Consider the following 12,500-nt stretch of genomic DNA (forward strand, 5'->3'; position numbering starts at 1 on the left):
CGGCGCTATCTCACTTCCTGTTTACAGCTGGGACTGTGTTCACGTTGCCAGTAGCGCCCAACAGCTGCCGTTCACACCCAGTATAGATGGATGTGATTTATGGCCTTGCTACGTGCTGCCACTTTCCCTTTCCGCTGGCCTATAGTGCAGACAGTGACATAGCGGGGTATAAATAGGCCAGTGCCTCATGGACGTGGGGGCTGTTTTTGCATTAAGGTGGCGGTCCATCTGGGTAGCCTGTGGACAACTATGTCAGGTGGCTCCATAGTCAGCAGGGGAGTGCTGATGTACTTAATAGCTCTGATTGTGTGTGTGTGTGTGTGTGTGTGTGTGTGTGTGTGTGTGTGTGTGTGTGTGTGTGTGTGTGTGTGTGTTGTTTGTTTGTTTGTTCGTGTGTCTGTCAATGTGTTTGTGTTTGCGAGCGTGTGTTTGTTTTTGTGGAGCGCGCGTGTGTGTGTTGATGACCTATTTAACACCATATCGCACTCTCTGTGTGGTGTTAATAGTGGGTGTCACCCGATTCTGTCAGAAAGGGACGGTGGTGGTGGTGGTGTTGGTGGGGGTGGAGGGGTTGAGGGTGGTGCGGCCGGGGGGTGGTCACATTTTGGGCGTGGCTCCATCTCCAGGGAGACAGAATCAGAACTTTCTTGTCGGTCTGCGGACAGGAAGCCCTTTGCAGAACAGGGGGAGGTTGGTGGGGGGTGAGAGAGAGAGAGAGTGTGAGAGAGAGAGAGAGGGAGAGAGAGAGGGAGGGAAGGGGTGAGGCTTAGGACGTGAGAAGAAAAAAAACGTTGAGGGGGGGGGGAGCCTCTTAGTACATCCCACCAAAACAACAGGCAGGACAACAATCAGCCCAGAGGAGAGGAAACTGTGCCACCCTTCCAGGCCTGTGTGTGTGTGAGTGAGTGAAAGAGAGAGCGAGAGCGAGAGAGAGTGAGAGTACAGAGAGGAGGGGAAGAGGGACGGAGAGAGAGAGAGAGAGAGAGCGAGGGAGAGCACAGAGAGGAGGGGAGAGGAGAGGAGAGTGGAGAATAGAGCAGAGCTCAGCAGAGTGGAGCAGGGAGGACCAGCGGCCCTTTTCACAGCGACGCTGGGAACCAGAGAGGAGGGAGCGAGGAGAGGAGAGGAGAGGCGAGGCGAGGCGACGCTAAAGAACTCAAGAGGTCAGGTTGCACACGGGGGAACAAAAGACTCGGAGACACCTGGTCAGAGGAGAAAGAGAGAGAGAGAGGGAGAGAGAGAGAGATTGAAAATAGTATTGGGGAAAGAAAAGAACCAAAAAAACTAAAGAAAGAAGGGAGAGTAGAGGAAGAAAGATAGAGAGAGAGCTAGAGAGAGAGAGAGAGGAAGAGAGAGAGAGAAAGAGAGAGAGAGAGAAAGAGAGAAAGGTGAGGGGCAGAATGGAGTAGCGCTGTGAGCTGAGCCAACTGCGGCGGCGTGCTGAACCAGCAGGATGAGGAGAGAGCCCGTGGGAAGAGAGGAGAGAGAGCAGCACGCTCTCTAACACAGAACAGCATAGAACAGCATGGAACAGCACAGAGAGAGAGGCAGTGCTCCATAGAACAGCACAGCATAGCACAGCATAGAACAGCACAGGGAGAGAGGCAGTGCTCCATATCACAGCATAGCACAGGGGGAGAGAGAGACAGAGGGAGGGAAAGACAGGCTGAACGAGTGCAAAGTGGATGGGAGTGGAGGAGAGAGAGAGAGAAGAGTGAGTGATTGTCGAGTTATAGCTTCCACTTTGCAGCACTGGTCTAAAACCACAGGCGTCGTCGCGCTTCTGCTCTGTGGCTCACTGTGTGTGTGTGTGTGTATGTGTGTGTGTGTGTTTTGGACACTGTGGCTAATGCTCTTCTGTTGGACTGTGTGTGTGTGTGTGTGTGTGTGTGTGTGTGTGTGTGTGTGTGTGTGCAGGACAACCTGACGCTGTTCCTGAGGGGCTGTGAGGAGCTGGGGCTGAAGGGAACACAGCTGTTCGACCCGGGAGACCTGCAGGATACCTCCACACGCGCCTACGCCAAGTAAGAGACACTTGTGTGTGTGTGTGTGTGTGTGTGTGTGTGTGAGAGAGAGAGAGTGAGAGAACGTGATTGTGAGATTCATGAGATGACGAGTACTCTGACACTGTTCTAGCCAGTGTCATATAGTATGTTTTGGTGGTGACTAATTGATTGCGCGTGACATTGTGTGTGGTATTGATTATCCAACATCTGACAGAAATTGTAAGGTCATCTGTGTGTGTGTGTGTGTGTGTGTGTGTGTGTGTGTGTGTGTGTGTGTGTGTGTGTGTGTGTGTGTGTGTGTGTGTGTGTGTGTGTGTGTGTGTGTGTGTGTGTGTGTGTGTGTGTGTGTGTGTGTGTGTGTGTGTGTGTGTGTGTGTGTGTATGTGGATGGGTGTGTGCGCGCAAGTCTGCATCTTTCACACAGCGACTCAGTTTGCTTGCTATACATATCTACAAATGTGTTTGTCTGTGTGTGTGTGTGTGTGTGTGTGTGTGTGTGTGTGTGTGTGTTCATGTTGCTCTGTCATATAATTCTGGTGTATTTGACATCTCCTAATCTTTTTTCCTACTCCTCTTCTCTCTTCTTCTCTTTTCTTCTCTCCTCTCCTCTTCTCTCTCTTCTCCTCTCCTCTTCTCTCCTCTTCTCTCCTCTCCCCTCATCTCTACTCCTCTTCTCTCCTCTCTTCTATACTCATCTCCTCTCTCATCCTCTCTTTGCCATGGTACTGTGCCATCTGTCCTACTGGCTACATAGGGCTCTAGTTAGTGTGTGTGTGTGTGTGTGTGTGTGTGTGTGTGTGTGTGTGTGTCTGTGTGTGGATGCCGCTGGTCAGTTTGCTCATTGTCATGCAGTGAAAACAAAGCCCAGGTGCCAAACATGACCTCACGCTCCTCTGAATGGACACAGCCCTTTTCAGTCACGCCAGTCGTGACAACAAGGAAGCTGTTCTCAAACCAAACGGATGTCAAATCTGCCATCACTAGGCGTGTGTGTGTGTGTGTGTGTGTATATGTGTGTACGTGTGTGTGTGTGTGTCTGTGTGTTTGTGTGTGAGAGAGAGAGTTTGTGTGTGTGTGTGTGTGTGTGTGTGTGTGTGTGTGTGTGTGTGTGTGTGTGTGTGTGACAGTGACTGTTGCCATGGGGATAGTTTGTTTTGTCCCTCTATGTGAGGGATGGAGTGTGAGTGTGTACTGTAGGTGGGTGTGTCTGGGAAATAGAGGAGGGGGTGTAAGGTTGCCTCATGGGTACAACGACAGCACAGAGAGCCTCGGGCTCTGCACAGGGTAGTCTAACTGGTTCTGTCAGCCAGAGACTGAGAGAAAGTGTGTGTCTGTGTGTCTGTGTGTCTGTGTGTGTGTGTGTGTGTGTGTGTGTGTGTGTGCATGCATGTGGACACACAGAACATAGTCATCTTTCAGTGTTGTTCATGAAGAAGTTCAGTATTGACTTTGTCATATTTGTATGTTTTGTATGATCTACAGATCTGCAGGTGGAAACGCACACACACACACACACACACACACACACACACACACACACACACACACACACAGAGAGAGAGACAGAGAAATAGAAGGAGAGAGAGAGAGAGAGATAGTCAGTGTAACATGTAATGCACAGATAAGTCTTTGTGGTTATTTGTATTATTTACTGTAGGTTGTAGGTAATATTAGATTGTATCATAATGATGTGTTGCTGAATGTAGGTTTAATGTCAATATACAGTGAGGAGAAAATGTATTTGATACCATGCTAAAGTTGCCTAAAAAGAGGAATATAAAATCGTCATTTGACAATTGATCTTAATGTCTTAATTCAAAAATTGAGTAAAAATAAAACCGCTAAGTACGCCAATTTTCTTTGTGATGGAAGAATGTTTCGTAAATAAATAAATGTTCTTCCTAAATGCTAGGGGGAAGTAAGTATTTGACCCCCAATGTAACCCTATGGGAATTCAACACATAGGGTTAACATAGGGGCGGGCAGATTTTTATTTTTTAAGGCCAGCTATTTTATGGATTCAGGATATTATGCATCCTGATAAAGTTCCCTTGGCCGTTGGAATTAAGATAGCCCCACATCATTACATACCTTTCACCATAGCTAGAGATTGGCATGGTGCTTTTTCCAGTAGGCCTATTAGCCTGTTTGATGCTCATTGAGCTCAATGCAAATCAAACAGGCTAATAGGCCTACTGGAAAAAGCACCATGCCAATCTCTAGCTATGGTGAAGGGTATGTGATGATGTGGGGCTATTTTAATTTCAAAGGCCAAGGGAAATTTATCGGGATGCATAATATCCTAGATCCATGAAATAGCTGGCCTTTAAAAATAAAAATCTGCCTGCCCCTATGTTAACCCTATGTGTTAAATTCCCATAGGGTTACATAGGGGGTCAAATACTTCCTTCCCCTAGCATTTAAGGAAAACATTTATCTATTTACGATACATTCTTCAATCACAAAGAAAATTGGTGTCCTTGGCGGTTTGATTTGTACTAATTTTTTGAGTTAAGGCATTAAGATCAATTGTCAAATGATGATTTTATATTCCTGTTTTAGCAGGGTATCAAATACATGTGCTCCTCACTGTACATTCATAGTTCATAGCTACCTGAAAGTGCAGACACATTGGAAAATACAGATTCACTTCCTATTAAATGTGTGGTTTCACTGCATCTGCTCTCTCTCTCTCTCTCTCTCTCTCTCTCTCTCTCTCTTTCCCTCTCTGTCCCTCTCTCCCCCTCTCTCCGTTAATCTTACCCTTTCTTCAGTAGCACAGAGCAGCTTTGTTTCTCTCTTTGTTTGTGAAACGCAACTCCTGTCACTCTAAGGTTGACAGCACAGTGCCTGAAGGCCTCAGTTTCAATGTCTCTCTCCTCTCTCTCTCTCTCTCTCTCTCGCTCTATCTCTTCCTCTCCTCCTCATATCTTCTCCCATGTGTCATACCTTCCCGTGTGTCAGTGCTGGAACAGAGACAAGGCAGTAAAGTGAGAGAAGGGCTGAAATATGCACCGCTGCTGCCTGTGTTTGTTGATGGAAACTGAGTGATCTCCAAGATAGCTGACAGCTCAATGCATATGTGTGTGTGTTTATGTGTGTGTGTTTGTGTGTCTGTGTGTGTGACTATGTGAATGAGTGAGTGAAAGAGGAAAGGTGAGACAGAGAGGTAGAAATAGCAACAGATACGAAAGTGACAGAGTGAGGAGGGAAAAGAGAGAGAGAGAGAGAGCGAGGGAGCGAGATAGTGGCTGAGAGAGAGAGAGAGAGAGAGAGAGAGAGAGAGAGAGAGAGAAGGTGATATCAGGGCCGGTGATCTAATGCCTTGTGGAATCTGTCTCCATGAGTGGTCTTGCGTGGGGACTTATGTAAGGTGCTGCTGGAGAAACAAACGCTCGGCTCTGTTTCCTCACTCAGCCAGAGCAGAGCAGAGCGGAGCAGAGCAGAGCAGAGCAGGCGGTGGAAGGGAGATGTGCAGATGCACCCTCCCCTCTTCTACTCCACGTCCTGGACCTCTCCAACACCCCCCCTCCTCCTCCTCCTCCTCCTCCTCCTCCTCCTCCTCTTCCACCTCCCCCTCCTCCCGTACCTCAGCCTGGTCCTCTTTCCCATGCTCCTTGCCCTCCTGTTCTTATCTTGTCCCACTACCTGTGCCATCTTGCATACTTCCACCTCTGCCCCAACCCCCCCCCCCCCCCCCCCTCCATGCTTCCTCCTGTTCCACTTATTGTTCTCCTGCACCCCTAACAGTTCCATCCAGCAGCCTCGCTCCCTCCCCTGCTTCCTCATGTGTACACACTGTCTGGGGCGGTGGTGGTGGTAGTGTAGTGGTTAAGGAGCTGGACTAGCGTGCAGTAGCCTGAAAGTTGTCGGTTCAATTCCCGGCTTCCACCGTTGTGCCCTTGTACTTGTAAGGGCACAACGTAACCCCAAGTTGCTCCGGGGACAAAATAATGACAATGTAATCCCTTGTAATATTGTTGACATATGTAAGTCACTTTGGATGGAAAAAGTGTCTGCTAAATGTAATGTAATTGCTAAATTAAAGTAAAGTAAAGTAAAGTAAAGTAAAGTAAAGTAAAGTAAAGTAAAGTAAAGTAAAGTAAAGTAATGATTCAGTGACAGCCTGTTGTCATGGCGCCTCTTTGGCCTGGACATCTGTCTTCTCCTCCTCCTTGTGTCCTTGTGTGTTTATCTCTATCCGTGTCCTTCTCCACGGTGACTCTCCTTCCCTTCTCGTGCTCGTTCTCCCTGATTGTGTTGTCCTCGCGGGTCATCGTCCCCTCTTGTCACCATTTCCCTCCTCTCTCTCCTCCGTCATTGTTTCTCCTCATCTGTCTTTTGTCTTCCCAGCCCAGACTCCCTCTTGTCCCATCATGTTGGTGGATTAGATACTGCAATTTAAAACAGAAAAAAAGAAACTGAAGACAGCTGATTAAAGCAGCTCTAAAACACTGTGACCGATTCATCTGGACAAAAAAAATTAAAATAAATAGCAGTTGCTGTGGAAACAGAACGTTTTGGTTCAAAAATAGGCAGAGAGAAAGAGAGAGAGAGAGAGAGAGAGAGAGAGAGATCTTGGAGCATTCGCACTGATGCAGCACCTTATGCACATGAATACAAATACATATGCATTGCGGTCTCAAGTCTGGTTTCCATAGAGATGTGTGCGGAGAGTCGTGTCGTGGGGCAGTGCGGGACGGAGGCAGGAGGGAGTCCGTGAAGAAACTCAGCCTCGTCTGCCGGCTTGCGTACTTGCCTGCCTGCCTGCCTGCCTGGTTGGGCCAGTGTGTTTTGGGAGCTTGTGCATATTTCAGGACAAGCAGGAGTGAACGCAAGCGTGAGAGAGAGTGAAAGAGCAGAGAGGGAGGGAGGGAGGGAGAGAAGAAGGGAGGGCAGAGTAGATGGAGAGAGAGAGGATGGAAGAAAGAGAGAGAGTGATACAAGAGAGAGAGTGTGTGTGTGTGTGAAAGAGAGAGAGAGAGAGAAAGAGAGAGAGAGAGAGAGAGAGAGAGAGGCGTTTGAGGCCTTCCTCCATGTGATGTAGTCTAGAGTCATCTTTAAAGGGGAAAAGCCTCGAGTAGGGACGTCAAAGCGAGCGAGCGAGCGAGAGAGCAGAGGCAGCGAGAGAGGCAGGGCTGGCGTCAGACTGCAGCTAGCGCGAGGTGAAACACTGTTATTTTCTCTCTCTCCCTCTCTCTCCCTCTCTCTCCCTCTCTCTCTCTCTCTCACTGGGGTATTTCCACAGGGGCTGTCTTCTCTCCACCTGCTCCTGCTTCTATTGATTCATTTTGTTGTCGTTTTGAATGCTGTTCACCTTCAGGTAATAATCTCCCCCCTCTCTCTGTCTCTCTCTCTCCCTCTCCCTCTCCCTCTCTCTCTCTCTGTCTTTTCTACAGAGGATCCGACTGCAGCAGGAGGCTAAAGAATGTAAGTGTTGATCAACTGTATCTCCCCGAATGTGCCTGTCAATGTGCCAGTCACCTTCCTCTCTTCCTCCCTCTCTCCTCTCCCTTTTCTCTCACTCTGTCTGTCTATTTATCTCTCTCTCCCTCCCTCTGTTTCTTCATCTCCCTCTCTCTCTCGCTCACATCCTTCTGCCCTGTGCATGCGTGTGTGTGTGTGTGTGTGTGCGTGTGTGTGTGTGTGTGTGTGTGTGTGTGTGTGTGTGTGTGTGTGTGTGTGTGTGTGTGTGTGTGTGTGTGTGTGTGTGTGTGTGTGCCTGCGTGCGTGTGTGCGTGTGTGTAATGTGTGTGTGTGTGTGCGCCTGTGCTGCATTTTTGATGGTGCTTGTCTTTGCCTCAGCGGGTGCCTGTGCGTGTGTGTGTGTGCTCCTGCTCTGTGCTCATCCTGTAAGAATGTCAGACCTGCCGCTCCACCTGTCCCCCGTGCTTGCGAAACAAAAACCGTGAGCGTGCTCTCGCAGGCAAGGCGTGACGTTCGTGCCCTACGGTAGTTTCGATAGGGCATATCCTGGCACGGTTTATGGAGGCAACAACAGTGTATGTGTGTGTGTGTGTGTGTGTGTGTGTGCGTGCAAGGGAGAGCTTTGTCTGTGTGTGTGTTTTTGGCATATCCTGGCATGGTTTATGGAGGCAACAACATTGTATGTGTACTGTATGTGTGTGTGCGTGTGTGTGTGTGTGTGTGCCTGACTGTGCTGCATTTTTGATGGTTTGTGTGTGCAAGGGAGAGCTTTGCCTGTGTGTGTGTTTTTTTGGTTAGCACTGCAGACTGCTGACAGTTAGCTGTACTGGAAAAATGGCTGCACCCTGCTAAAGGGACACTACTGTACTGTCCTCCCCAGAGATGGACCCAGAAATGCACACCGATTCCAGCGGCGAAGCGCTAAAAAACACACACAGACCTCAGAGTCCAGCTGTTACAGAGCAGTCCAGATGTTTAGTAAACGAGGATGCCCCTTTGTCAGAGTTGGATTTCGAGATGCACTTATGATAGCCGAGGGTGTTGTGTTGGGGTTATGAAGGCTTCGTTTGGGTAAACACTGGCATTACTGTGTGTTTGGACAGTACTCACACAGAGTAAACAACGTCCTGGTGTGTTTATGAGTAAATACTGATCGCTTGCCTCCAGCATGTCAAGTTGGTTGTGTAAGCCTCTCATTGTTGCAGGGCTCTGTGCGACTAAAAGAGGTCTATTGTGCAGGACAGGCGTGGTGTGTGTGGCCATCTTCTGTCAATCACAGATGACAGCCGCTGTAAGTGGCTGAGCGAGACCAGGGGTCTGAATGCCCTGTTGGCATTAGAGCTGTCAAGACTGTTGTTGTGAGGCACACCTGGCTGATCATCTGAGCATGCTCAATTAGACCGGCTGATGTGAAACCTTTTGAGGTGAAACTCAGGTACAGTAGCTGTACTCCAAATCACTCATACTGTATAAACTCACACAGTTTAACTCAGTTCTGGTAGCTATACTCCACATCACTCATGTGCTGTAAGCTCACACAGTTTAACTCAGTTCTGAAATCGGTTTGCTGGTCGAATTTGAAGTCGTAAGTCTGCAATATGTAGCAAAGCCAGAGAAACAGCAGTGAGGTGAGGGCCAACATCTGTTGACATCTGGCCAACATCCTTCACTGTGTGTTAATTAGTTATTAGTCATTCAGTGTGTGTGTGTGTCTGTGTGTGTGTGTGTGTGTCTGTGCTCTGTAGTTATTAGTTATTCAGTCGCTGTTAAGTAGGGCTGCAACTAATGATTATTTTCTTTGTCTATCAATTGGTTAATTATTTTCACGATTAATTAATTGGTTGTTGGATCGATGAAAGGTCAGGAAAAGATCAAAAGAATGCCAAAGATATTTTGTCTACTGTCATTCAAGAGTAAGTATAGCTGATATATAGCTGAATGTTAAAGTTCAAAAGGCTTCAATCAGAGACGTTTGAAATATTTCCCTTAAAACAGGAATGACAAAAAGCAATTAATCGAGTACCAAAATAGTTAGCAATTAGTTGAATAGTTGAAAACTAGTCGATTAGTCAATGAATTGTTGCAGCCCTGCTGTTAAGCTACGTTGCCCCATTCCGGATGTGGCATTGAGCGCTTGGTTTAGGCTCGTCCTCTGAAGAAGGCAGAAGTGAATAGTTGAAAACTAGTCGATTAATCGATGAATTGTTGCAGCCCTGCTGTTAAGCTCTGTTGCCCCATTCCGGATGTGCCATGGAACGCTTGGTTTAGGCACTCTGTTCAGGCGGAACATGGAATCTCTGTGTGGAATCTCTGTGTGGAATCCTCCTCACTTGGCCTCTGTGGCGGTTGGTCTGCTGGTGGCACGCCGATTGGTTGAGGCCTGAGAGGACAGAAGGGCCGATGACAGGATGAGCACGCCCGGCAGCCATGTTCAGATTTGCTGGCGGAAGCTGCCAGTCCCCAGCTCTCTGCTCTCTCTGTGAGCCCTTCTAGAAGTTTCTCCACATGAGCGCTGCACTGCTGCTGTTGATGGAGGGTGGGGTGGGCGTCACGCAGAAAGGGACAGAGACAGAGACAGAGACAGAGAGAGAGAGAGAGAGAGAGAGAGAGAGAGAGAGAGAGGGAGAGAGAGAGAGAGAGAGAGACGGAGGGCTGGAACTAATCATTTCTTCGTGGACGTATTCCAAACCTCTATCCCCCCACCCCCGCCCCCATGCTAAGCTGTTTTAGTGCTGGCTTCATAAGAATGCATTGCCTCCCTGATGACTTTTGACATTTTCTGATGGGGGGGGCGCTGGGTCCTGTGAGGCAATTCCTCAAATACCTGTAAAGCTTTCTTCATTACAAACCAAAAAAATGTAATGCATTGTGTGTGTGTGTGTGTGTGTGTGTGTGTGTGTGTGTGTGTGTGTGTGTGTGTGTGTGTGTGTGTGTGTGTGTGTGTGTGTGTGTGTGTGCGCGCGCCTGTGTATGTGTGGGGGACTTGCTATGCGTCAGTGACTGGGGTTGAGATACATTGACAAAGGAGCGCTTGGGATTCTCTGCTCTGTTTGCTGAGTCAGTGCAGTTTCAGTGCACTCGCATGACGTAGGCCCCCTGTATACAATACACACACACACACACACACACACACACACACACACACACACACACACACACACACACACACACACACACACACACACACACATGATGTAGGAGCCCATGTCAAGTGCCTTGTGTGTGTGTGAGGGCTGCTGACGTGGCCAGGGGCAGTAGAGTGGTGTGGGGTGGTGTGGGGAGAGGTGCGGGGACATGAGGGAGGCTCTTGTCTTGTTTGTGCAGGGGCTCAGAGTAAACACACACAGGGCCTGATTGTGTCTAGCCACATACAGAGACACAGGGCCACCAGCAGACAAGGCCTTTCAGCACACCCAGATGTCTCCTCCAGTGTGTGTGTGTGTGTGTGTGTGTGTGTGTGTGTGTGTATGTGTGTGTGTGTGTGTGTGTGCGTGTGCATGCTGTTATCTGGGAGAAGCGTGTACTAGATTCAGTGAAGGTCTAAGCTTGTCAGTTTCAGAATGGTTTGTGAGTATACAGTGTGTGTGTGTGGTGTGTGTGTGTGTGTGTGTGTGTGTGTGTGTGTGTGTGTGTGTGTGTGTGTGTGTGTGTGTGTGTGTGTGTGTGTGTATGTTTGTGTGTGTGTGTGTGTGTGTGTGTGTGTGTGTGTGTGTGTGTGTCTGTGTCTGTGTCTGTGTCTGTGTCTGTGTGTGTCTGTGTGTGTGTGCATGGGTTTGTTTGGATTGCAAACCTTGGTCATGATGACTTGCAACCCTTGTGGAAAGGGAGCTGTGTGTGCATGTTATGGTCAGTGTGTTTGCCCTCGTTTTTTGTTTAAGTGCTTTGTCTGGCGCCGAACAGGCAGGTGTTTGCTCCTCCATCCCTTGTGTCTTCTCTTGTATGTTTGCATTTGTGTGTGTGTGTTTGTGTGTGTGTGTGTGTGTGTGTGTGAGTGTGTGTGTGTGTGTGTTTGGTTGCATTTGTGTGTGTGTGTGTGTGTGTGTGTGTGTGTGTGTGTGTGTGTGCCTGTTTGTGCTCCCCATTAGGTTTGTACAGATCATGTAACCAGTAACTTAACCTCTGGGGTGTATGCTATGGAAAGCTGTAACCCCGTGTTAGTTCCTCTGACGGTTCCCTTGTTAGTTCTTCTGTTAGTTCTCCTTCAAACATGGCCGTCACAGGCCCACACTGGCCTATTCTCTCCCTCCACTTATCTCCCTTAGAGGAACTAAATAGATCCCCTTTGCCTTTTTCGTGTTCACTGTTGGATCGTCTCTCGAGGTCCCTTTAGCTGTAACCCTGTCATCAGCTCAGCGGGTTCCTGCTGCCGCGCGGCGGGACGTGCAGATTGCTCTCGCCTGTCCGGTGACGGAGCTGTATTAGCGTCGCTAGCGGTCGGAGCCGAGCGTTCCCAGATGAGGATTATGGGTGCCGTTTTTCTCGAAAAAAAGAACTAGCTGCACCTAGCTTAGCTATGGCCGTTGTGGGGCTGGCTCGCGCCGGTAACGAAGTGGAAAAATGTGCTCACCGTCAAGATGGATCAAGACGTCTGCAGATTGACTTATGCGTGACTTATGTAACGTGGCGTTTATATACCGTGAAGTGACATTGGCTGCTCCCCCCTCTCTCGCTCTCTCTCTCTTTCTCTCTGTGGAATGAAGAGCGGTCTGTTCAGATGAGCAGGTGGCTTGGTTGTGTGTGTGTGTGTGTGTGTGTGTGGTTGTGTGTGTGTGTGTGTGTGTGTGTGTGTGTGTGTGTGTGTGTGTGTGTGTGTGTGTGTGTGTGTGTGTGTGTGTGTGTGTGTGTTTCTGTGTGTGTATCAGTGTGTGTGTGTGTGCGTGCATGTGTGTGTGTGTGTGTATGTGTGTATCTGAACGTGTGTGTGTGTGTGCGTGTGTGTGTTCGTGAGAGTGTTTGCTTATTGGCTTGTGTTTATGGTCGCAGGTGCTGATCACCATCTACTGGCTGGGAAAGGCTGCAAACAGCTGTGCGTCCTACAGCGGCCCGACGCTGGACCTGAAGGAGTTT

General features: G+C 48.7%; 1 protein-coding gene across 3 annotated transcripts in view; it reads left to right on the forward strand.

The window, feature by feature from the left end:
* limch1b (LIM and calponin homology domains 1b) overlaps positions 1-12,500 on the forward strand; it is a 112,174-nt gene that overhangs the window by 60,895 nt on the left and 38,779 nt on the right. For all 3 annotated transcript variants that reach the window (XM_062524178.1, XM_062524179.1, XM_062524177.1), the window contains exons 4-6: positions 1,918-2,024; positions 7,406-7,436; positions 12,417-12,500. The exon at positions 12,417-12,500 is cut by the window's right edge and continues 27 nt beyond it. In XM_062524178.1, the coding sequence (XP_062380162.1) occupies positions 1,918-2,024; positions 7,406-7,436; positions 12,417-12,500 (222 nt within the window). The remainder of the gene's footprint in view (positions 1-1,917; positions 2,025-7,405; positions 7,437-12,416) is intronic.

Source organism: Sardina pilchardus, chromosome 21 (assembly GCF_963854185.1).
Source record: "Sardina pilchardus chromosome 21, fSarPil1.1, whole genome shotgun sequence".
NCBI lineage: Eukaryota > Metazoa > Chordata > Actinopteri > Clupeiformes > Clupeidae > Sardina > Sardina pilchardus.